The sequence below is a fragment of the Chinchilla lanigera genome, unplaced genomic scaffold, assembly GCF_000276665.1.
Source record: "Chinchilla lanigera isolate Chin_1 unplaced genomic scaffold, ChiLan1.0 scaffold00001, whole genome shotgun sequence".
NCBI lineage: Eukaryota > Metazoa > Chordata > Mammalia > Rodentia > Chinchillidae > Chinchilla > Chinchilla lanigera.
The window spans coordinates 63,047,876-63,073,684 of NW_004955402.1; the positions used below are offsets into that span (position 1 = coordinate 63,047,876).

Sequence of the window (25,809 nt, forward strand, 5' to 3'; positions counted from 1 at the left end):
TAAGTAGCTGAGGTTATATAGGCATGCACCACCACACCCACTTTTTAAATGAGTTGGCACTGGTAGAAACTTAAAATTCCACATCATGATGCATGCCTGTAATCTCAACACTCTGGGACACTGAAGGAAGATCACAAAATCTAGCCTAAGCTGGACAATTTAGTGAGACCCTGTTTCAAAAAGAAATTAAAAATAAAAAGAATGTCAGGCTCTAGTAGAGTAAAAAGAAAAAAATTCTATGTGGCTCATGTGCTGGCTGCCGTATTTCCACAGGGGTCACAGAGCCCAACCTCTGCACAGGCCGGTGCCAACCTTTTCTTTATCCTGAAGGTCAGAGACACCCACAGATTTTAAGGTAAACAGCATGACCTACCACAGAGTGAGTAGAAATGCCCCTCCTGGCTTTCAAGGCCTGGTATCATGAAGCTGCCCCCCACCTTCTACCTTGCCCACAGTAAGTTCAGGGGACAGGGCTCGGCTGGGCCAGAGGAGGTCCAGAGAGTCCACGTGTAACAAGCTAAGTGATGGAAGCCCCATCCCAGATGGAACCGAGCAGCAGGACCAGGCCCAAGCACATCCTACATTCCAAACTGCCATGCTGGTTTCCCAAAGGGATCTGCTGGAAATGTGGAAAGCCTACCACTTTGCAAGGACAAAGCAAGCAACTACTGAAGCCATGTCCATGTCCAGATCTGAAGCTGTATCATAGTACTGACCCTAATAATGACCACGAAGGCTCCATGTTACTGCGGTGGGCACAGCAAAAGCCAGGGAAACAGCAGAGGAAAAGCTATTATGGGTCGTTGGCAATGTGTTGGAATCTCTACCTCTCATTTTCAGGAGCCTTTCCCCTCTTTATCCTTACTAACATCCAGTCTGTGAGATCCTGCTCAACGTGACACCCTACGGACAGCTGAGCTAGGCAGAGGCTGCAGTGTGTGCATCCTGTCCTCAACACTGACACCTGCAGAACAAGTGTTCCGTCACTGTGGTTGACAGGGCACAACCTCTGGTCCAAACAGTTCTGTAGCAAGCTCACTACACAAGCACACCACTGAATGAGCCCCAGAATGGCCTTGGCCTAGGATACCCTTTGATAAAGGTTCTTCCCAAATCAAGAAAGCACCTTCATTTTAGAAGAGTTTTAAGGTTATCTATTTTTACTGCAGGACCTAAAGATGGTGCCTATGCCCATTCCTGACACTAAACCACCTGAGAATGCTCAAGTTGCTGAATTATTTGTCAGCTTCTGACAGATGAAAAACACCACCAGACATGGTGGCACATGTCGGTAACCTCAGGACTCCAGTAGGCAGAGGCAGGAAGATGGCAAGATTGAGCCCAGCTTGGGCAACTTAGTGACTTAGCAAGACCCTGTCTCAAAACAAAAAGTGAGCTGGTATGTAAGTCAGTACTTAAGACCCTAGGTTCAATCCCGTGTGTGTCACAAAAGAAAAAGGCGAAGGAGAAGGAGAGGGAGGAGGAGGAAGAGAAGCAGAAATAGCAGGAGGAAGAGGAAGGACAAGAACATAAAGTGTGCTGCTGGCCTGAGACACTCTTCCTAACTGCAGCCTCAGCACTTCATATTAATGACAAGGGTCAGCTGTGTACTTCTGAAACAGTGGCACAAAGGTCTCTACAAACAACTATAGCTAGTGAATGTTAGAAAAAGCAAACACTCAGTCCTTGGGACGTGCCATATGGAATGCACGTGGAGAAACAGTTATCCCAGAAAATCTTCTAAATGGCAGTAGAACAGCAGTCTGTGTCACTTGGGTCAAGACCTGTGCCCACACTCACCATGTGCCAAAGCTGCAACTCCAGGTGGAGCAGCCAAGACATGCGGTTCCCCTCTCCTCCAGCACCAGTACAGGGCAGCAGCTACCAGCATTTACCTCATCCTGCTCAGCCTACCTTGTTCCAGCTCCCTTCCCATCAGCCCCACTCCCAGGGCAGAACTCCACCCTAGGCAGGAGACATAACTGTGTCCATTACCCCAGCCTCAGCTAATTCACAAGGTGACAGTCCACACCACAGGGCAGGCTGAGGAGACCAGAGGCCAGCATCCCAGCCTGTATGACAGTGGCAGGTTGCTCCAAAAAGCTCACGGATGCCCTGGTCACCAGCTCCAGAGCACGATTTTAAGACTCTGGTCTGGGGGGAGAGCATAAGAACAGAGTGCCACAGCTCTCCCCAGCAAATGAATACTTAGAACAAAGCACTGGGCCAAAGGGTGCTGACAGAAATAATGAAGACCTTGGTGATAAATGATAAAGAGATCAGCTAAGTTCATTATACAGCTTAGTTCACTAGACAGAACCAGAAAGAGGATAGCTAAGAAGATACTTCCAGGGGCAGACAATCCTCAGTGACCATCATGCCCCACCATGGAGCACTGTCTGCCCAAGGCATTACAAAACCAAGAAAGCAATCACTACAGTTAGTGCAGACCAACAGCTGGGTATAGTGCCACTGGAAACCATCCAGGAGTTTAACAAGGGGCCAGGGCCAGTCAATACCAGCAAGAGCCACCAGCAACCTATAAGAGGACAGAGACTGCCTCCAACCTGCCAAATGAGGGCACCAAATCCCTCCCCAGGTGGGAGCTCCAGGTTCACAACTGGTGCAACATTTACCTATAAAAAAAAAAAAATTTACCTACAATGTCCAGGGTGCAACAAAAAAGGGAGATATATAATGAAACAAGAAAAAGCAATAACATAAAAGCAGGACCAAAAACAGACCTCAAAACAGCCACTAAAAATATATGCAAAGGACTAAAGCAACTACAGTACAAAGAATTAAAAGAAGGCATGATGACAGTATTCCAGCAAACAGTGCACATCAGTAAAGGGACAGAAATGTTCAAGAGAGTCAAGGAGAAATCCTAGAGTTGTAAAGTACAACTGAGACAAGATTCACCACCGAGGCTCAGCAAGACAGCTGATGCAGTCAGTGAGCTTACAGAGAGGTCAGTAAGAGCATGCAACTTAAAAAACAAAGATAAAACAGAAGGAAGGGGAAAAGTCTCTGAACATGAGATAATATTCAGTGCACCCACACATAAACAATGGGTGTAGAAAAGGAAAGGAGAGAAAGGAGTAGGAACAACAGATTGTGACTGAAAATTTCTAATGAGGCAATTTTAGCCTAATACTCAAGAAGCTTAATTGAGTTCTCATGCAATAACAGAGATCCACACCCTGACACTCCTAGTCTAAATGCTAAATTCCAAATAAAAAGGCTAAACTCTAGAAAGCAACAAGAAAAAATTGATTTGTCACTTACAAGAAACCCCAATAAGATTAACGGCTGACTTCTCATCAGAAACAATGGAGTCCAGAAGGCAGTAGGATAACAGTCAAAGGGCTGCAAAGAAAAAGCACTGTTAACCAAGTTTCTTACGGCAAAACCTTTCTCATTAAATAAGGGCAAAATAAAAACATTTCCAGGTAAACAAGAACTGGGAAAATCTGTTGCTGGCAGACCCACCTAACAGAAAACACTAAAGTAAACAAGCTCTCCGCAGTGAAAGCAAGTGACATCAGAGGTGACTGGAATGCACCAGAGAAGACATGGCGAGTACACAAAGGGCATTACTGCACGTGAGCTGCTACAGAGGAACACAAAGGCACATTTCTTCTTTCCCCTCTCAACTGGCTTAAAAAACAACTGCAGGAAACAACATGTGCAGTGTTACTCGGGAGCCTTTACCACAGACATGTAATACATTTGACAGTAACAACACAAATGAAACTGGAGGAGAAGAAGTGAAGCTGTTTTAGAGAAAGGAGATGACTACAGCTGCTAAGTCAAATCCACTGAAAGAAATAAGAGCCAGAAAGGGTAAAATAGGTTAATACAGTAATGCTATAGATAAGACATTTGTTCTCCTTTCTTCCTGTGAAAAAAACATAAAATTTATACAAAGTAACATAAGAAAAATACATTATTAAATCTGTGAGATGTACAGATATAATACGTATAAAGATCATGCCACCAAGCCATGAGTAATGGTGCATGTCTATAATCCCAGAATTCTGGGGGGTTTGGGGCAGGACAGGGTGTTTCAGTCCAGCCAAGGCAATTCAGTGAGTCTTGGTCTGTAAATAAAAAATAAAATTTTTTAAAAAGGAGCTATGGATTAGCTCAGTGTGAAGACCTTGGGTTCACTCCCTATAACACACACACACACACACACACACACACACACACACACACACAATCATCATCATGCCAGCTAAAAAGAAAGAAGGGAACAGAAATATGTGAGGGTGAAGTTTCTCATCTCACCAAAATTAAATTAATATAAATTTGAAGTAGATTTGGTTAAGTTAAAATGTGTACTATAGTGAGATATGCTTGATCATGCCTGTGATCCCAGCTGTTCAGGAGACTGAGGCAGAAAGACCTTAAGTTTGAGGCCAGCCTGGGCTACTCAGTAAGTCTGTGTCTAAAAACAAAAAATAAAAAGGGCTGAGGATGTAGCTCAGTACAAGGACCTTGGTTCAATCTTCAAGACCAAAAAAAAGCATATTGTAAGCCTTAAAGCAACTACTAAGCACTCTCAACATACAATTAAAAACCTGTAAAGGAACAAATGTCAGGGAAAAGACATGGAGAATATAGAAAACAAAAAGACACAGCTAGAAGTCTAAATGCATCAAACATTAAAGGTGAATCCAACAGTCAATTAGATCAAAACACAAGACTGCTAGAATAAAATCTTTAAAGATCCTCCCATGTAGTTGTAGATTTCCCCAACTACAGGAGGTCTGCAGAGGCTATACTAATTTCAGAATAGGCTTTAAAACCAAAAGTATCACTTGACATAAAGATGGACAACTCATGATGACGAAAGGGTCAATCCATCAAGAAGATACTCCCACTTAACAATGTGTCCCAAAGTACACAAAGCAAAATCCTGACAGAAAGGAAGTTAGAAAGACAATTCAGAAACAGCTGGGGACTTCAAAACCAACTTCTGTAATGGATGTAACAATTGGCAATACATAATTAGGTAAGCAAAAGCCTACATGATACCATAAACCACTAGCCCTAACAGACAGCTCTCTCCCATACCCAGCAAGAAAACACATCTCACCAACATGTCTGTTCTCTATGGAAAACGTAGGTTAGGCCTCAAAACTAGCCTTAATTTAAAAATACTGAAATCAAAGTATGTTGTATAATTCCAATGGAAATCAGAAATCAATGACAGATACAAAATTCAGGGGATTCACAGATATGCAGAAGTCACAGTGTACTCTTTTAATAAATGCGCCAAACACTTCTTGAAGGAAATGAGAAAATAATTTACAATGAATGAAAACAGAGCATAACAAAACTCACACGATTCAGCTCCAGCCCTGAAATACATAAATTATGGCTTGTAAATACCTGTATTTCAAAGTAAGAAAGAAAAAAAGCTAAATTCAATTCAAACCTTCACCATAAGCTAGAAAAAGAACGAACTAATCCTGGAGTAAGCAAGAGGAAAGAAGCAATATTACAGAGGAATTATATAAACTAGAAAGTAGAAAAATAGAGAAAAATTAACCAAACCAAAAGCTGAGCTTAAAAAAAAATCAGTAAAATTAAAAAACCTTTGGAGCCGGGCATGGTGGTGCATGCCTATAATCCTAGCACTCGGGTTCGAGACCAACCTGGGCTACAAAGTGAGCTCAAGGCCAGCCTGAACTGCACAGTGAGACTCTGTATCAAAAAAGACAAAAAAAAAAAAAAAAAAAAAAAAGTTTAACTAGCGATTAAAAAAAAAGATAGAGACTCAAACACCAACATGAAGAATAGAAGAGGAGAGGAGACTACAGTGATCTCACAGAGAGTTATGAGAAAGTGCCAGGAAAAACTGCGCCAGACAGCTTCAGAGAGATGAACAGACCCCAGCAGACAGACCAGAACAAACGGGAGATGAGCAGACTTCTAACAAGAGGTTGAATTAGTAATTTTAAACTCCCACAAAGAAAGGCCCAGGCCCAGACAGCTTGACTGAGTAACTGTACCGAACATTCAAAGAGAAATCAGTATCAACCCTTCACATCTCTTTAGAAACAGAAGAGGAGGGACCACTTCCCAACATTCACTCATTCATTCATTCATTCATTCATTTATTCTGCAGTATGAGTGATTGAACCCAGGGCCTCCCCATTACGCTATAGCCCAAGCCCTTTTTTAAAATTTTTATTTTGAGACAGGGTCTCACTAAGCTACTAAATTGCCCAAGGAGGGCTTAAACTGGCAAATCTCCTGCATCAGCCTCCTGGAATACTGGGATTGTAAGTGTGCACCACCACACCTACCTCCCAGTTTACTTTATAAGGCCAGTAGTATTGTAAGAATACTACAGACCAGTATCATTTAATAGGGCCAAAGAAGTCAACATAATACTAGGAAACAGTATCCAGTTATAAAAAGTATTACACACTATGATCACATGGGATTCATCCTGAGAATGAAGGGTTAATCCAACACAAAAACCAATGTAATGTATTATAAAACAAGAGAATAAAAGACAAAACTACATGATCATCTCCAGAGATGCAGCAATGTACCTGGCAAACTACAGCTTGAGTTCATGATAAAACAGAACACCAAAACTGTAAACTCAGAACAGTAGAGAACTCCCTTCATATATTAAAAAAGACAACCAGTGTCCATGTAACTGACACCATACTTAATGGTGAAATGCCAAAGGCCTTCTTACTAATGTCAAAACAAGACACACTCAAGAGGCTGAGGCAGGAGGATCACTGCAAGTTTGAGGCCAGTCTGGGCTACATACTGAGTTCAAGACCAGCCTGAACTACATAGCAAGACACTGTCTCCCAAAAGCAACAACAACAAAAAAACCAAGACAAGAGTCTCTATTCTTACCACATTTAGCCAGGATGATTAGGCAAGAAATAATAAAAACTAACAGATTGGAAAGAAAGAAAGTAAAACTGCCTCTATTTGCATGCAAATGACATCACTTACAGAAATCCTACGAAATCTATTTAATAGCAACTAGAGTTACAGACAGAGCTCAGCAAAATTGTATGACGCAATTAATATGTAATAATCAAATTTCTACAAACTAGCTATGAACAATTCAAGATGCAAACAGGAGACAATTCTATTTACAACAGCATCAAAATGAATTAGTGTGGAATAAAATTAACCAAGGAAATCTAAAATTTGTAGTGCAGACTTTCTCTTTTCTTCTCACCTTCCTCCCTCCCTCCCTCCCTCTCTACACACACACACACAAACATACAAAAACACACCCAGAAAACAGATAGGCTTCTAAGGACTACTTCATGATTAAGAGAAGCAGTGCTATGGAAGGTTAGTATGCTGTAGACACAGCCATGCTTGGTAAACCACTCATGTGCACAGACAACGGCAACACAGGTGAGGGCGGGACAGCAGAGACAGAGCTGCAGAGCGAAATGCAACACGTCTTAATGGTGGCCTCATGCAGCGTGGTACATACCCAGACAGGACCGTTTGGGGGGAGCTTTGAGTTCTTCATCCTTACTGTCTGCAGCTACATTTTTAAAAAGAGAAAAAGAAAACAAAGAAAGACAAAAACAGACTGGTTTTAACACTGGTAAGCCATTGTTTCCCAGCCCTTTTTGCATTTCTTTAAAAAAAAAAATCTTGGAACAGAAGGACCACAAGATTTTCATGTCCATGCATTAAAAAAGTACTCTCTGAATTATTCTCCTAGTCTACCTCCACCAGCATCTTAAGAAAGTACATAAGGAAAAGGGAAGGAAATGTTGGATCAAAACCTTTAAAAATCACCTTTTCACTTCAATTCTAAAGTTAAGACAGCATATAGCATAAAGTGTCTGCTCTGGTAACAGAAAGCCCCCTGACTGACCCCCCTTCTCTTGTCTTGACCAGCAGTATACAAGCCAGCAGTGATTCAGCATAGCTGGTACAGCACTGAAACACTTCTGCTGGTTGCTGATACAGCTATTTCAAAGCACACAGGGCAATGTGTCCACTACAGAAAGGCAGTTCATTCAACATGTGAACGTGACACACAGAGACAGCATGACACAGACACTCAGCCTGCCAGAGCATGTATGTTCAGGGCAAAACCCAGGATCCTGAAGTAACAGGTCATGGTTCAACCTCCCTCCTATGTGCTGTCCCAGGACAGCAGCCAAAGGTCATGGTCAGGGCACGTCCAGTGTCACTTCTGCAGAACCCTCCTGCAGTTCAGGACAGAAGTGACTAAAACAGAAATGGAATCACAGGCTGTGTGTCCATGGCTCAGGACAGTGGAATCTACCCTAAAGTGTAAATGTCACAGGTAAACAGCTAAAAGCAAATACCAGGTGACCTCTGACCCTGGATGCTGGTCTACTCACAAAGCAGGTGCCCACTGCAGGCTGCTTAGGTGAAGTAATAACGTCTCCTCAATCTGAGGTTTATGGAACAAGCACACCACATGAAATGAAACTTCTCTCTTGCCCAACACGATGAGTTCAGACCAATTTTCCCATTCACTGGCAACTCTTCTATAGATCAACACCCACAAGAAGGAAGCCAGGCATGGTGGCAAATGCCTGTAATCCCAGCACTCTGGGAGGATGAGGTAGAAGGATCACAAATTTGAGGCCAGCCTGAATAATTCAGCAATTTAGTAAGACTGTGCCAAAATTCTAAAAACTCAACGAGGAGTCAGGAAGGTAGCTCAGGGCAAAGGTCATAGGTTCCATCTCCAGTACTGCAAATAAACAAAAGTCCAAAGCAGGGCAAGAGAAGAGAGAACACATGAGAACATCCTGGCACAAATCACGGCCACAGCATGGGCTTAAACCAAGAATCGGAGAGGGCACAGGCAGACACAGGTCTACTGACAAGTTTAAGCCCAGCCCAGGAAGACACTGGGGTCCTGGCCTCTGAGTTGAGAAGCCAGGCCACTTATGGATGGCCTTTGGAGGGGGCTGAGTCTGACAGTGCTGAATTATGGCCAGTGAACTGTGTGGGCCCCTCATTCGGCAGACTACATCCAACAGAAAGCTGTCCAAAGACCACTGTCTGTTTGCTTTCCAATCTACCCCATGATCAGGGATACATTTCAGCATGAATGGTTGCCATAGCCTAGGGTGTATGGACAGAGGGGCCTTGGCAGCAACTGGCCGGGAGGGGAATTTCAAACCCACAGGCCAGAAACCAGGTGAAGAAAGATGTGCCATGGGGTGCACAGAGGGACATGGAAATTGGGAGCTGCTGGAGTGAATACAGCCTGACCACAGACACCACTGGTAACCACACCCAGCAGAACAGGCACAGCAGGACTCAGTACTCACACATAAACATGTGGGTATGCAAACAAAATAGGCCTGAGGAGAGACTCACTACTCCTCCCTCATTACCTGGTAGATTCCAATACTGCAGGATCTGGAAAGAAACCAGTCATTCAAAAACACTCGTTTTTCTTTTTATTCCTTAGTTTGGGGGGGTTGGAGACTTTTTCTTTTGTTTTCCTCTTTTTTCTGTTCTGTATTTGTTTTTCTTTTTCTAGTTCTTTTCTGTTACTATGATCTGTTGATTTCTTTTACTCCTGAATAAGATCATTTACTTCACTTTTCTCTCCTCCTTCACATCTTCCAGTTTACAAATTTTACTTCTTCCATTTTCCCATCCACTGCCCCATTCACCTTTACTAGTATTACTATTAAATTTACTAAGTTATTAATAATCTTTAGATATTTAGTTGACTGTATGTTATTATTCTTGACTTCTATTGTTATAGTGGCACAGTTATTGTTCCCAGTAGATATTTAAGACAGAACAACTGTCGTTGTATCCATATTATCTTTGCCAATATCTTTGTATTGGTTCTTTAATATGTCAATATCCAGCTTATCTTTGACTCTATTATTGTTGCTCATTTTATTGCTATTGCCAGGGAGTCACAGCTGTTGCTATTAACTGGCTTTTACTGTCTGCCAATATTTGGTTTATACGTCATCAACAATACTGGAGAAATCAACTGCTGGTCCAATTACATCACATCCTCCTCTCCAAATTAATGAAGATAGATCTTGGGACAGAGACAAAGGTGTATAGTTGGCCACACCCAGAGCACATCACTGAAAAGCAATACGAAAGAGGAGATGAAGAGATCTCTATACTAGCCCCAAAATATTTCCTTTATAATAGACCCACAACCCTCAGTATAGAAAAAAAGGAAGGAAGTGAGGGAGGGAAGAAAGGAGGGAGGGAGGAAACAAGGCAACAAAATACCTCTCCAAACTCCCAACTTCCCCAAAGCCAATCCATGGAGAATGTATGTACAGGAAATCAAAAGACAATCAAAAGCCAAACAACTGAATTATGTGAAATAATAAAAGAGACAAAAAGGACAAATTAATAAGGTGCTCAGCAAGCTCAAAGATTATATAACTGAACAGATAATTGACTCAATAAAAAGTGATCAGTGAGCTCACAGAAGTCACTAATATAAAGCTTGTCAAACTAATATAAAGCTTATCGAACTAAACAAAGTGATACAAAACATGAATGAAAAGGTACCAAACAGAAACCCAGAAGACAAAAACTTCCATTCAAAGCATGGGGAGCAGAACCAATGTGAAAATACAGTATACAGCTGAGGGTGGTGAACTATTATTCAGAGATTCCTTAGAAACAAGATAGCCAAACCATGGTGGCACACACCTATAATCCCAGCACTTGGGAGGCTGAGGCAGGAGGATCGCTGAGTTCAAGACCAGTTTGGGCTACACAGTAATTTGAAAGCCACCCTGAACTATTCAGCAAGACCCTGTCTCAAAAACAAACAAACAAAAAACCCATAAGAGAACATGATAAAAATATCTAACAGATACTACACAACTTAGAAAACTAATCTAAGATCAACTGGAGTTAGTGAAAAAGCAGAGGACAGTACAAATGGCAAAAAAAAAAACCTGTTTACATACATAACAGATGAAAATTTTCCAATTATGGAGAAAGAATTTACACACAAGCAAGACATATACAGTGGTACCCCTATTCACAAACTTGATTCTTTCCATGATTCTAGTCACAATCCACATCAATAAGCTGGACAAGAACTGAATCAAATTCAATGATTAGGTTCAAGGTTGACCTTATGGAGCAATTTGATTCAGTTCTCATCCAGTTTGGTTTGCAACCACAATGTGGAGAGAACTGAGTTTGTAAAATGAGGTACCACCATAAAGCCCCAAATAGACATGATCACAAAAGGACTTTATAACACCTCCTAGTCAAAATACCAGAAGAAACAGAAGAACTGAGTATTAAAAGCTGTTAGAGAAGAGCAACAAACCACTTACATGATCAAAACTCTGAAGAAAATAGGTATTGAAGGAAGACAGGTGTGGTGGTGCATGCCTGTAATCCCTGCACTTGCAAGAATGAGGCAGGAGGATCGCCATGAGTTCAAGGCCAGTCTGAGCTAAACAGACAAGCTCAAGGCCAGCCTGCACTACATAGCAAGACCCTGTCTTAAAAAAAAAAAAAAAAGGCATAGCAGGGACCTTATCTCAATCTGATGAAAGCTATTTATAACAAATTTACTGCCAACATCATATTAAATGGGCAAAAACTGAAAGCTTTTCCTCTAAATCAGAAACAAGACAAAGATGTCCATTATCACCACTCCTTTTCAATATAGTTCATGAAACTTTACTTAGCAAAAGCAACTGAAAAAAAAAAAAGACGTGTAAGAAAAAGTTAAACTATCCTTACACACAGGTAACATGATCCTTTACATAGAAGACCCAAAAAACTCCTCGAAGGACTCCTACAACTAATAAATTCAGCAAGGTAGCAGCATACAAAGTCAACACACAAAAATCAGTAATGTTTCTGTACACTAATAATGAAAATGATACTATTCTCAATAGCCTCAAAATAAAATACTTAGGAATTATCCTAACAATGTGAAAGACCTCTTAATAAAATTATAGTACTCTGAAAAAAGGAAAATGAAGGGGACATGAGAAAGATACCCCATTTCTGGATACGCAAAACCAAAATGGTCATACTTTCAAAATGGACAGATTTAATGCGATACCCAACCAAATGCTGACAGCATCCCTCACAGAACCAGAAAAACCAATCCTAAAATTTGTATGAAACCAGAAAAAAAATCTAAAATAGCAAAGCAAGCATGGACATAGAGAGGAATCACAATCCAAGATTTCAAGCTCTATTACAAAGTTACAGTGATGAAAAACAGCATGGTACTGGGACAGAACAGACATGTAGATCAGTAAAGCTGTATATAGGATGCAGAAACAATTCCAGACATAGCCAATCATCTGATCTTTGACGAAGGGGTCAAAAACATATGCTAAGAAAGATAGCCTCTTTAATAAATGGTGCTGGGAAAACTTGATGGAGACCACTGTGAAGAAGCTCCGAGCAGGACTTAAATTAACCAACTGGCATTTTATGTTTACTTGTGAATCTGTCCAAAGCCTAGGCCACTTGTCTGGAAGTGGGCGATGGACTCATAGTACGTGAACCTCTGTGAGTCACTAATCCCTACTAAAGCCTGTAATGGCAGATGAAGCCTGAAAGCCTCAAAGGATAAGACAAGATTACAGCCAAGGACACCTGGATCCAATCTCAACTAGATAAAGACTACAGCCTCAGGCATCTCACTCCTGGGTGGTTAACTTAATTCTTATTAAGGGTTAATTTAATACCTTACTTGGAGAAGCCTTGAGTAATTCAGCTCTTTTTAAGTATTCCTCTCCCTTCTTCTCATAACCAAATAAATACGGGCCACCCAGAGAAGGTCCTGGGAATTCTGTGAGAAGGCTTAGATCCTCCTGGAGCCCCGAAATCATTCCATTTGCCTCTTTTTATTTAGCCTTTGTTGTACACTCATTCAGGAAACTGCGGACTTGATCAACCTGCAATAACTAAGGGATATTATTATCCTGATAAAAAACTAGCTGTAAATATGCACAAGACTGAAACTAGACTCACATCTCTCACAATATACTAAACTTAGCTCTAAAAGGATCAAAGATCTAAATATTAAAACAGGAACACAATCTGCTGGTAGATAAAATAGAGAAAACTCTTGAAGACATAGGTGGAGGCAAGAACTCTCTGAATAGAACCTCAATTGGGCAATAATCAACAAACAGAATTGCATCAAATTTTAAAAATTCTTCACAGCAAAGGAAACTGTTAACAGAGTAAAAAGACAACCTACAGAATGGGAAAAAAGTTTTTGCTAGCTACTTCTCAGACAGAAGTCTAACATCTGGGGTATGCAAGAACTTAAAAAAATTAGACCCTTCCCAAAATAAAAGACCTAACAAGAAAAAACAGGCAACTAAAAACAGTTAGACAGCCAGATGTGGTAGCATACGCCTGTAATCCCAGCCCTCAGGAGGCTGAGGCAGAAAGATTGCAGCAAGAGTTTGAGGTCAGCCTGGGCCACATAGTGAGGCCCTGTCTCAGGGAAAAAAAAAAAAAAAGATAAATTTGAGTCATTTGTAGGAAAATAGATACACATAACATTAAGTGAAATAAATCAAACATACAAGCTTAAATATCATATCTTTTCTCTTATATGAGAAACCCAAAGCACAAAGAGCAAAAGACAGGAAATAGGAAGTATGGAGACAGGTCTTTGTAAATGAGATGGGAACCAGGAGATGAGGGAGGGAAGGGAAAGGCTGGGGAAGGAGCTGTAAACACAGTTAAGATGCACCATGTAAATGGACCACCCATGATGAAGGTGATCATTACACACTGCAAAAACATAAAATAAAAATTTTAAAAAGAAATTTAAAAGAAAAAACATAAAAGTTAAATTTTTAAAAAGCAAACATAAATTAAAAATAAATGGCTGAGGGCTGGGGATGTAGCTCAGTGGCATAAGCGCTTGCCTGGCAAGCCTGGGGTCATGAGTTCAATTCCCGGTACCAATAAATAAATAAATAAATAACTGACTGAAATGAACCTGCTGTTTATCTAATGCTATGCCACAAAAAGAGGCTCTATTCCTCCACTCGAACTGCACCCTAGTGGGAAGTGCCTGAGGGGTGTGTGAGCCACAGAATGTGACTCCCTCAGTCAGACCCCTGTCCCAGAAACTATGCTGCCGGCACTGCTGCGCTCAGACTGCGGCAAGCAATGTGGATTACAGCAGGCACAGATGACGAACCATCCTGTCACACTTGGGTTCCTGAGAAATAGGGTCAGAACATGCGTAGGGCACAGAGCTGAGACATATGCTCAGTCAACCCCGAAGCCTGGGGTTAAATGGGGAGAATCAGTACTGTATGCAGTCCCTTTGGGTCCGTGGTTCCAGTTCTAGAGTGTGGCCAGAGCTACATGCAGCATACAAACCCCAGCTTACAGGAGACAGTGCACAGAGAAAGGATGGGGAACACCTATAGATCAAACAGACCTTCAAGAAGACCTACACTGGTCAAGTGCAGTAGCACACATCTGTAATCCCAACAACACAGGAGCCTGAAGCAGGAAGATCACAAGTTCAAGGACTCCTGGATGATTTTGTGAGATTCTGTCTCAAAAGTGGAAAAAAAAAAGAAAGACTGGGATGTAGGTCAGCGGTAAAACAGCTCCCAGTGCCACAAAAAGCAAAGACAATTTAAGAAGATAAAAACACTCATCAACAAAACTGATCAATGAAGACCTTTCAGCCATTATGCCTACCCTAAAGCAGCACCTAGAGAAATAGAAAATACAAGAGACAATTAGAAATCTGTATACAGGGCTGGGGATTTAGCTCAGCAGCACAGTGCCTGCCTGGCAAGCGCAAGGTCCTGAGTTCAATTCCTGGTACTGGAAGAACAACAAAGAAATCTGTATACAAATGGGTAGGTGGTAAGAGATTTCATTTCTTACGGGTGCCAATGGTACTGTGCTTCCTACAGCCCTTACTTTCTGGAAGCCCATGAACCAATGACCACACAAGAGCAGTTGAAATTTGCTTTCAAGTCTGTAGGACAGTGTGTGAAGTGGGGGTTGAACAAGGAACAGACTCAATCACAAAATCACATATGGGGCTTCATTTTACTCTTTCCCTAGTTAAGTAAATATCTGAAATTCTCCCTAATTAAAAGCAAAAGTGAAAAAACAGAAACACCTCACCCACCACACTCAGGGCAGATGCTTGCTCTCTGACGCACAGGCAAGCACATGGCTTCTGTGCCCTTCCTTCCTTCCATGTGGGCTAGGGAAAGGAGGCTGGGGAAATGTTTCAGTAGAATGAGTTACTTGTAAGTTTCATTCTAACGTTGAAAATTGTGCAAATTCTGGGACAGGTTAAAGAATGAAAAAGAAAAAAAAAGACAGAACTTAGGAAGTGTACCTAAATGTTCAAACCAGTCACCACGATTAGCAGAAGCTATCTTACTTCCACTTTATATTCGTCTTCCTCAAAATGTGTACAATGAGCATGCAATCTGCAGTTTTTCATGGTCAGCAACAAATTATGTTTAATTTGTAAATTAGAACTTCCTTTTTATTTACTTCCTGTTTATTTCTTTAATCCTTACTTGCAAACTTAACTTTCTAAATTTAAAAATCACTGTAAAAGAGGGGTGAAAACAGGTGTGGTGGTACACACCTGTAATCCCAGCTCTCTGGAAATCTGCGACAGGAGGATCTTGCATTCAATCCCAGTCTGAATAGCTCAAAAACTTAGCAAAGCCTTGTCTTAAAATAATGAAAAAAGGGTTGGGGAGATAACTCAGTTCAAAGGCTCTGGATTCAAATCCCAGTTACCAGGAAAGGTGGGGCGGGTAGGTACAGCTGGAAAAATGTTTAAGCTTTTATTTTTAGGCTGTCTGTCCTGTGGGAACAATGAAATGTGTCTTTTCAAAAGTTTCTTCATATATAAGTCTTACATTTGTCAGTTTGCAAGGAATCATGCTTCCCAAGGCACCACCCCAGGGCATCCTCATTCTTGGGGTGACAGTGTGTTCAGAAACAGCAATCTTCCTGGGAAGTTGAGTCACTGCCAGGAAAATGAAGCTGTCAACTTCTTGGCACAGCAGCCAAGCCAAGTGCAGGGCCGACGCAGCTGTGGGCTGACACCAGAGAAGGCTGTTTTCTGGTCTTTCTACACCTTGCCCCCCTCTTCTGACAGATGGGAGAAATTAATCCACACATTTCATTAAAGATGACCTCAGAAATATGTGGGGGATATGTCTTACATGATGTGGACTCAAAATTATGTAAATTTAATTGTACTCAAACGATGTAAATCTCAAGAATTCTTAGACACAGCTGTCACAGTATAGGGTTTAGGAGAGAATTTAGGGCCTACAAGGGAGCCCAGGACTTAAAGAGGTGTAGGATCCTGTTTCCTCTTTTGTGGAGGTCCTAAAGGTAAAGAAGAACAATACCTGTATCTCAAACTCCCTAATTCAAACCACTTCTGCAGAGTCCCTTCGCCATGCAAGATCCCTGAGATGAGACAGACATCTCCAGGACTATTATTCTACCCACCACTTCTTTAAAAAACCAGATTCCAGCCCTAGCCCTGGAAATTGGGATTCACTATTAGGAACCCACTACCACTGTCTAGATTCTAGAATCCTGTCTAGATTCCCCTCTGTCCAGGCTGCTGTGGAAAGAGGACATGTCTCTATGCTTAGGAAGCTCCTCTCCCTGCACCTACTGGTAAAGGTCAGATGAAAGGCAGTGTACATGACAGGTTCTAAAAGGGAAATAAATATCTAGCACTTGGTTTGCTACACCATCCAAGGCACACTAGCCTGCTGTGTGTGCCTGCTGTGTAGGCCACCATCAAAGCATACACATGACTTCTCAAATGAGGTCACAAAACCTGCTCTGGTGTTTACAACTCAGGACAGCACAAACATCAAGTGAGTCACCAGGCATTTTGTACACAGTCTTCCCCTCTTAGCCTTTAGATCCTCCCACATGAGAACAGGATGGAGAGATAGTCTGCCTTCTTGTAGCCAGTTATGACACCCTATCCTGTGTTAAGGCCAAGGATCAGGTTCCCGGTACCGGAGAAAAACAAAAACAAAACAAAACAAAACAAAAAAAAGGCCAAGGATCAGAGGGGCATGGATCCGATCAGGAGGAAGGCACAGATACCAGCCGGGAACAAGCCGAGGAGAAGCCAGGGAATCACATCACCAAACAAGACAGTCCACAGGGACTCTCCCTCCCAGGGCCACTCTGAGACAAGCCCAAGTCATCTCACCGAGCTGCAGAATCAAGAACACCAGGAAAACTGGGATCTTGGAACTACTGGAAAAATCTCTACCAGACAAGAGCCTTGGAGATGAGTTTGCAGATTCCTCAGAAAAAATTAAATAAATGCTAACGAAGATACAAACGAACCTTCAGAAAAACGTTCTCGCTATACAGACGGATTTTCCAAACTTGGGAACAGGTAAAGAACTGAAGTCACTACTCCAAAGTGAGTAAGTAAATGCAAAGTCCTGAGTTCAATTCCTGACACCAAACTTTAAAAAACTCACTGAGGCTCCTTTCAAGGAAATGGAATGCACTGATGAATACATTAAAAGAAAAAAACAGCACTCATCTCATGAACTGAAGCAGCCCAGCAGGGAGTGAGGGGTAATGACACCGTGCCCCCAGGAAGCTTCTCTGCGGCTTGCACTCCTGCCAGCCAGCAGTGCTCACAAGGCCAGGCCCAAGGCCCTGCCAGGAGGAGCAGTATGAGTCTGAAAGGGTCCGTTAAACATTCTGGTCTCTCAGTGATGAAAATGAACACCAGGTTTTCAGCTGCTACTAAAGATAATGAGCATAAGAGTTCACTGACCAAGACTCCAGCCAGAAAGTTGCCATGCGTGACCATGTCTGGGAACATGGCAAAAGGCCAGGCTGTGTTCGGGACACCCACGTTAAAGGTCACCAAGGGGAATTCTGCTGCTGCTGTTATTACCCCATTTGAGCTGATAACCATGGAGACACAGACTCCTGTCTCCAATATGAAACCCCTATTTGATCTCAAACCAATTTGTCTCATCTGCTCAACTATGAGCCACATAAAGGAAAGTTGAAACCGTGAGGGCAAGCTAAAGAAAATAATTCTCTGAATGACATGTGAGCAGAGAGAGTTTCCATAAGAAAACTTAACAACCTCCTTCCTCTCCAGACCAGGAAAGAGCAACGGAAGAAACACAAGCAAGAACAGAAGAAAAGCAAAGGTTCTGGGAGCTCGCAGGGGCCTCATTATGGTTAAAGATAAATGAGTTTTAACTCCTGTAAATATTACTTCATTCTGAATTAACTTTCCTTCTATAAATATTTCTACACTGTCCTCCCTTTTCCATAGATAACTTTTGTTCATTATCTACGTAGTGTCTGTGAGTTCATGTTCCATAGCTCTGAAAGGTGTAAACATCTTAAATCTTATAAATTCTGTGCAATGGCTTTAAACTAAGTCTTTGTCAGCTCAATTTTCTTATGAGACCCATCCCAGATTCTTAACCTAGATCTGTAATGTTAACGTCCTTGTGCTTGCTGGTGCTAATATTAACAGATAGGCAGTCCTCTTCCAGCTGAAAGCATCCACCCGAGTTGTACAAGTTTCAACAGAATCTGAACAATGGAAGTGAACAGGAAAAGCTGCTACAGGAAGGCCACCCCTTCCTCCTCCACAGAAGCTACGAATCTTAAATGAGCTGGTCCCATGGTTTGGTGATAGCATCAAGATCTTCCCTATGTGAAAAATGTTTTGTTTAGGAGTATAAGCACCTTTGTGTTTCTTCATGTAACTGCCATTTGTTACGTGCTATATTATTAAAAATAAAATTCTACAGCTGAAAAAAAAAAGATATTATAATTCACTTTATAGTAAAAATGACACCAACTGGTCCAGACAACTCATCAGATCAAGAGGCTGACCACTTTCTACAAAGACTGAAACTGGCACTGTTCGTCTCCCTCTGCAAACAGATGCACAAAGAAATGGAAAGGGAAGGAACCTATCAGTGGGAAGAAAATAATAATCAGGAATAAAACTATAGACCACCAATTCCCTGACAGAATTGCAGCTCCTCAGTAGCCCTAAAACTAAACAAACTGGGGAAAATATTTCTCTAAGCAACTACTGATATTAAGCACATATAATCTTGGATTCAGTAATTAGAAGGGGAAAACAAGGAAGGGTTTAATCCTCCCACATATGAGAAGCCTGCAAGTTCAAATACAGAACATCAGATCAGAAGGAACTTTTACGATGCAGAAGGCAAAAACAGGAAAAAGAATTTCTACTTCCTGAACTGCCAAAAATCAAAGAGTGGCATATGCTAATAAGAGCCTGTTAAGCGTGTAACTGTCCTGCACTGGTCATAGAACCAGAGTATGCACATCCTGTACGTGTGCTCCAGGTTAAGGAGTGGCCCTGACCTACCAAAGCATGAATGGTGTAACAAGGCACATGGGATAGATCTGGCTAATGACAAAGTTGAAAGGATGTGACCTGCGTACAAACCATACACATAGCCTTCTCAAGCACCATTTCTCTGTGACAGCGCAAGGCCAAGCTGCAGACAGAAGCACACTTCTGGTTCTCATACAGCATCAGCACAAAGTAATAGGAGGCAAAGATGAGTTAGAACGTCACCCAAATTGTAATGTAGAAACTCTAATCATGAATTGTTTCCCATTACACAACATACAGTTGCTTAACATACTGAAAATACTATCAATTACCAACAGTCACCACTTGGTGAAATGAAAGCTGCTAGGATAACATTAAAGTGGCTTTTATTTCACCAAATAAAGAAGAGACAAGTTTGTTTGTTGATTTTGTAAGACTTTATTTCCAAAAGTTGTTAACCACTAACCTGCAAAGGAGCGGCGTTTTATGTTCAGCTCATTTGCCACGCGGACCTCAGTACAGAGTTTCAGCATCAGTAACATGGTCAGGATCATGATTATGCTCTGCCACAGGAGGGGTGACTCAAAGTGCCTTCCAAACCTGGAGCAGTAAAGAGACTGTATGTCAGAAGGAAGCTGGACATCAGCCTCTACCAACATATCCACAGGAACCTCTCCTTGGCCAGGTCCCAAGCCACAACTGGGGAAAGAGACCCCTGGGACGGATTTGGCACTCACTGTGGCCGTGGCCGTGGCCATGGCCTTTGATCAACACAAGGCAGAAGCAGCACCTAAGATCTGTAGCTCAGACAAGTGCACCCCCAGATCTCACTGATTCAGAGTCAGTTCCAAGTCTGCTCAGGAGACAGCATGCCACTGAATCATTCACCTGGTTACTGTGACAAGGAACTTGCCAAAACCACACCATGAATTAAAACCAAAAAAGCTGTTCACAAGGCTCAGTGGTGACACTTTTGCCAGCAATTTATAAAAGACAAAAGTAGACACAGCCTGGTCTCACAGCCCTTGAAGAATGTGTGTGAAAGATCTGCTTACACAGTAAGAAAACTATACAGGCAGCGCAGACAACTAACCTCCAATTTACCCAAGTACCACCAGTCAGCACTTGCAAGCTCACAAATATATTTCACTACCAGAGTGTATCATAACCCATTGAAGCCTCTGGGGGCACTCACACTCCTCTGATGGGGACTTGAGGCAGGAGCTCCCAGCCCAAGTCAGCTAGCCCAGCAGGTGAGAAAGCATGGCTTAAAGGACGGCAGACTGCCAAGTGCAGTTCTCTCAGCCTGTAACCAGGATAAGTCTCAGATCTTCTCCTGGTGTGCGGGGAGCCCAGACAGAACCCTCAGATTCCATTATGAGCCTTCTGCGCAGGTCCCGGGGGCCAAGGCCTCCCCATGTCTCCTGGGAACTCATGAACCCAAAGGACCAAGCCTAAGGCCAAGGAAGCTCTGGGAGCTAATGGGAAAGCAGAGAGGTGAGCAATCTAAGTTTAGGTGGTTGCAGGGACCAGGGCACAGACAGACACACCAGCTGCATCCCCAGGAAATGTCACCCAGAATCCTTGCCCCATGAGGCCATCAGGAAATACCAGGTGAGGAACCAAGACAGACTGATGCAAGATACGGTTGATGAGCCAAACACCAGGTCAAGATAAGACCCGGCTGGGAAGAGGTACAGTAGTCGTGACGGGTTTCTAGGCCAGAATCACAAGTCGGGGTGCAGCAGGCTTATGCACTCTGCCCACAAGCAGCTCTGGTCACCATGCTGCCGCCCACAGGCCTGTGCACCTGGGACACACCATCTCCAAGCTTTTGTCCTTCACCTGTGAGGGACAGACCCTAAGCCTAAGGTGTTGCGACACAGAGCCAGGCCCATGGTCCTTCTAGGCACTGCTGTCCACTGGCTATGTGGGTGGCCAACTCACACATGCAGAGGTCGGGCGGGCCAAGGCCCAGTGAAGGCACCAAGTCAGGCACATGGAGCTGACCATTCCAGAGGAAACTATGTGGTCCCTGCCACATCCTGAGCAGGTCAGCATCATAACAAAATGAGTTACTTAATCAAGAACCCAGCAGGGAACCTTCAACCAAGTTCACTTTTGGTTACAGTGAGCCACTGGCTGACAGTGAGCATTTCCAGACCATTATGACTTAAAAGTCACTTCCGTTTTTCAAATGGCCAACAGAAATAATAAGACTAGAAAAACTACATTTTAAAAAAAGCAAAGAGGCTGGGGATTTAGCTCAGAGCACATGGCCTGCCTGGCAACTGCAAGGTCCTAAGTTTGATTCCCAGTACTGGGGAGAGGAAAAAAAAAAAGCAAAGGGGCGGGGGATTAGCTCAGCGACACAGCGCCTGCCTGGGAAGTGCAAGGTCATGAGTTCGATTCCCAGTAGGAGGGGGGGCAAAGTTTGTACTCCCCATATGCCACACCCACAGTCAGATCTAGATGAAGTGGACATTTACAGTAAGGAGACCATTTGACATGAAATAAGAGAGCGGGGTTAAATATTTAGCTGATTTTAGGTAAGGACAAACTAGGTCACAAAATTTCGAAGAGCACACCTTTCCACAGAAATACACAAGGGACAAAATAAACAGAAAACAAAGTTCAACGTCATTCATTTAAAAAGATAATTTAAATAGAAAGGTACTATTTTACTTGTCAAATTTAGTAATAGTCTGGTTGGTGAGGCAGTGGGAAAGCTCACCTCTCCTGCCTGAGACTGGGCTAGCACAGCTCCTCTGAAGGTGAGCAGTGGCCCTCATCACACAGGCACATGTGCTCACACAGCGGATTTCCCACTCAAGTGGTTTGCACACAGCGGGGGACGCACACGGTCTGACCAAGGAAACAGTTCTACAGAGGACAACTTCTCCATGTTCCAAGCCAAGAGAAAAAAACTGGGATGGAAAAGAAGCTGTGTACTTATTCCCCCATGCAACACTAAAAACAACACCTTAGGAGCAGAACATTCCTGCCTCTCAGATGCAGTGTTTTTCCTTCTTACAGACAAGAGCACTGACCAGCACTGGCCAGCATCCAACCTGCACCCTGCCTGCCTCCCCCAGCATGGAGAATGAGAACTTTGATGGTGCAACCTATGGTTCTGGGACCCGACCCTGAAGCCCACCTCCTCACTCACCTACGCTGGCCTCTCAGTTTCTCCTCTATGTAATCACTGCCTACAACCATTACCTACAAGGATCACTTGACTTTCCCTTGGCTTCTGATGCCACAAATGCCAAATTCTGACATCAACACTGCATGTAGTGTGATCTGCTAAATGCTAATTTTGCAAAAAACAGAAGAACTGTAAAAAACAAGGGTATGACAGTTATGAAATTTTCAGAATCCCAAGTTTACAGTTAAAGGGCTGGGGATTTAGCTCAGCGGCACAGTGCCTGCCTGGCAAGAGCGAGGTTGTGAGTTTGGTTCCCGGTACAGGAAAAAAAAACAAGTTTACAATTAAATCAGCCACTTCCTGCAGGACTGTAAAACCAACAAAGGTAGGATGCTTCCTCAAGGGCCTGGAGCTCTTTAGTCTGGGACCCAGCCAGGACTGGAAGCCACTGAAGAGTCTAACTCCACCACTGTCCTACAGCTGAGGCAATATCCAACTCACTTGAAGCCTGCCACAGTCCCAATCAACTCTCCTCCTCCACCACTCCCAACCCATAACTGTGTGTACATGTGTGGGCAATGCACATGCATGTGGTATGGCCCATACCCTAAAGCACAAACCCTGCGGGCCTCAGGCCCTGTCTGGCACATACGGTGTTCTCAAAACCTATGAATCAAAGAGACTGACCTGGAGCCTGGAAGTCAGCAGGAATAATGGCTGCAAGAGGCTCCAAAAAGAGGAATAAAAGGGTTGTCACACAGCCTTGGAGTAACAGGATCTCTACAACCACAGAGCATAGGGCTGAGAAGATGCGCCCCAGTGCCTGACTCCACTGGGAGTACCAGACCAGTCCCAAGCTAACTCCAGGACACTGGCCTCATTACCGACCTCTCCAAACCAGATGCTCAGATGTACAACAAATACTTTATTTTCTTTACAACTGTAAACAATAAGCACACTGGAGAAAAACTCTAACTGGACCTTCTTTCCATATGCTAATCCAACCCCAGGCAGTTCATATTTTGTAGGAAATTTATTCCACAACCCTCAAGATAAGTACAATGTTCCTTCACAACCTGAAGACTGGGTCTGGCTGGCCTGGGCAGCCTGCCTGAGGAACTGCGCCCCACTTCCTGTGCTTAAAAGTAAACAACAGTTTTAGACAGCTATATTTAGGGATCTGCTTTTATTCAAACTTAGACTTAATTTAGGCCACTTCAGTGCACCATGTCAGTCATGTAGCACTGGGGATACACAAAGTGGCTTAAATGCTCACCATTTCCTATGTCCTTCATGTGAATGCACAGTGGAAAAAGGTACAATCACCTCACCCCAGGAGAAAGGAGAAAGGAATCCTGAAAATGTTTTAAAATGTGGTTAAACAAAATAAGGATCTCTAATTCCTTCCCAAGAAGTAGCTCCATCCAGAGATAAACCTTGAGGTGACATTTTCCAATGTTGCTACCCTGGCCAAACCACCCCCTACCTCAGAGTTCAGTCTCCCAGGACAGGAGCAGTCAACTCACTAGCTCACCTTCTAAAAATTCCAGGCAGGAGCAAAACACCCTCCCAAGGGCACTGTAGATCTAAGGCTGCCTGCCCCAGGACTAGCACAGCACGAACAAAACAGAAAACTTCTGGCTCATAAACTCAAGGTGGATATATTCATCAAGTGTACACATTTTAAGTCAGTAAGACTGATTTATTTGTTTTTTTCCAGTACCGGGAATAGAACTCAGGACCTCGTGCTTGCCAGGCAGGCACTGTGCCACTGAGCTAAATCCCCAGCCCCAGTAAGACTGATTTAAACACTAGTGAAAACACTGATACGTGATTACTCCAACAGTGACCAAAGAATCAAAAACAGAGCTCTGACAACAGCTGCCTGGGCCTTTCTTCCTGGCTGACCATCCTCTTGAGAACAGAGGGGCTTTCCTATCCGCACAGAAACCCTGGGACTACTCAGAAGGGAAAAGTCTAGACTTTTTGACTGCAGGATGTGGCTATGATTATCTCTTCATTTCTTCTGAGAATTCACCCTCCCTATTACATCTGGATTCAACTGTTACAACTAACTTCAGGGCTGGGGATGCAGCTCAATGGCACAGTACTTGCTAGCATGCACCAGACCCTGGGTTTAATCCCTAGTACGACAAAAGAAAAACAAAGAAAATAATTTCAATTTCCTTCGCAGAATGTAAGCAACAATACAAAGAAGTTGGCCCAAGAGGAACAAGAAAAAATTGTCTCTGCTTGAGTATTAGACAGAAAATCTGACTTTAAGAAACAAAGTCACACAAGAAGGGAGTGAGAAGGGCTGGCCAGGACTGCCCTCTCCACAGACATCCGGGCAATGCTACCTCTGCTACCCTTCCACTAAAAACTAAAGGGCAGGGACAGAGTCCTAGGTCAATGCCCACAGGGAGGCCCCAGGAAGTGCCAGATGAAGGGAAGCAAGGCATTACATAAAGAGGCAGACCTGGAGATGAAATTTGAGATTCTCAGTTCCACTTTTCCCAGAGAACTATCATCCCCAAAAGTTCAGTGACTCTCTTGGGGCCGCAACACTGGCTAGCCGAAACATGGTCGCCAGACAGCCAAGGCGATGAATGGATCCTCTAGAAGAGGGAAACACATGCACCCTACCCCTCATTCCATCTGAAACCCAGAGGAGAAAGCCACCCGTCGAAGAGGGGCCCCAGATCGGAAAGTCCCCAACTTACCAGAAGAGGATCCGTAAAATATTGGCCACCAGCAGCACCAGACACACATGAGTGGAGAAACCGTCGGCATTCTGCGTCCTCCGGATATCCCTGTACTGAGGGATGTACGGCACCACCCCTCCAAAGACTATGGCCCCGGAGGCCCCCCAGGAGACCAGCTGGTGCAGCGGGACCAGAAGCCAACCCAAGCCTTCCGCCTCCATGCTGGGCTCCGAGCCGCCCTGCCGGCGGGCGGGCGTCCACCTGGCCCGAGCCCTGCGCTCTCCCTGGCTCCGGATCCTCACGTGGCCAGTCACCTCCGCATCTCGGCCGCCGGTCTAAGCAATCCTCCAGCATCCAGGCCTGGCAAGGGAAAACAGCAGTAAAAGAGCCCCGCAAAAAGCCTGCCCGCGCAACAGGGCCTGGGGCGACCCTGTAGGCAGCGCTGCGAACCCACAGCCCCGGAGCCCGACCGCTCCCCCGGACCGCGCCCGGCCTCCTGCTCCGGCAGCGGGAGGGAGGCGCAGGGCGCACGGCCCGTGCGGGAGGCGAGAGGACGCCACTGG

At 43.6% G+C, this 25,809-nt stretch overlaps 1 protein-coding gene and 1 pseudogene across 4 annotated transcripts in view; one reads left to right on the forward strand and one right to left on the reverse strand.

Moving 5' to 3' along the window:
• The window catches only part of Pqlc1 (PQ loop repeat containing 1), a 38,050-nt gene that overhangs the window by 11,944 nt on the left and 297 nt on the right, over positions 1 to 25,809 (reverse strand). For 2 of the 4 annotated variants that reach the window (XM_005373120.2, XM_005373119.2), the window contains exons 2-3: positions 25,265 to 25,606; positions 19,860 to 19,993 (exon numbers count right to left, since the gene is read on the reverse strand). In XM_005373120.2, the coding sequence (XP_005373177.1) occupies positions 19,860 to 19,993; positions 25,265 to 25,467 (337 nt within the window). In that variant the 5' untranslated portion in view covers positions 25,468 to 25,606. Of the gene's footprint in view, positions 1 to 7,495; positions 7,550 to 19,859; positions 19,994 to 25,264; positions 25,806 to 25,809 lie in introns of those variants that run through there. The other 2 variants (XM_005373118.2, XM_013511651.1) reach the window with 2 other exon arrangements.
• On the forward strand, positions 9,233 to 18,115 carry LOC102009242 (annotated as a pseudogene).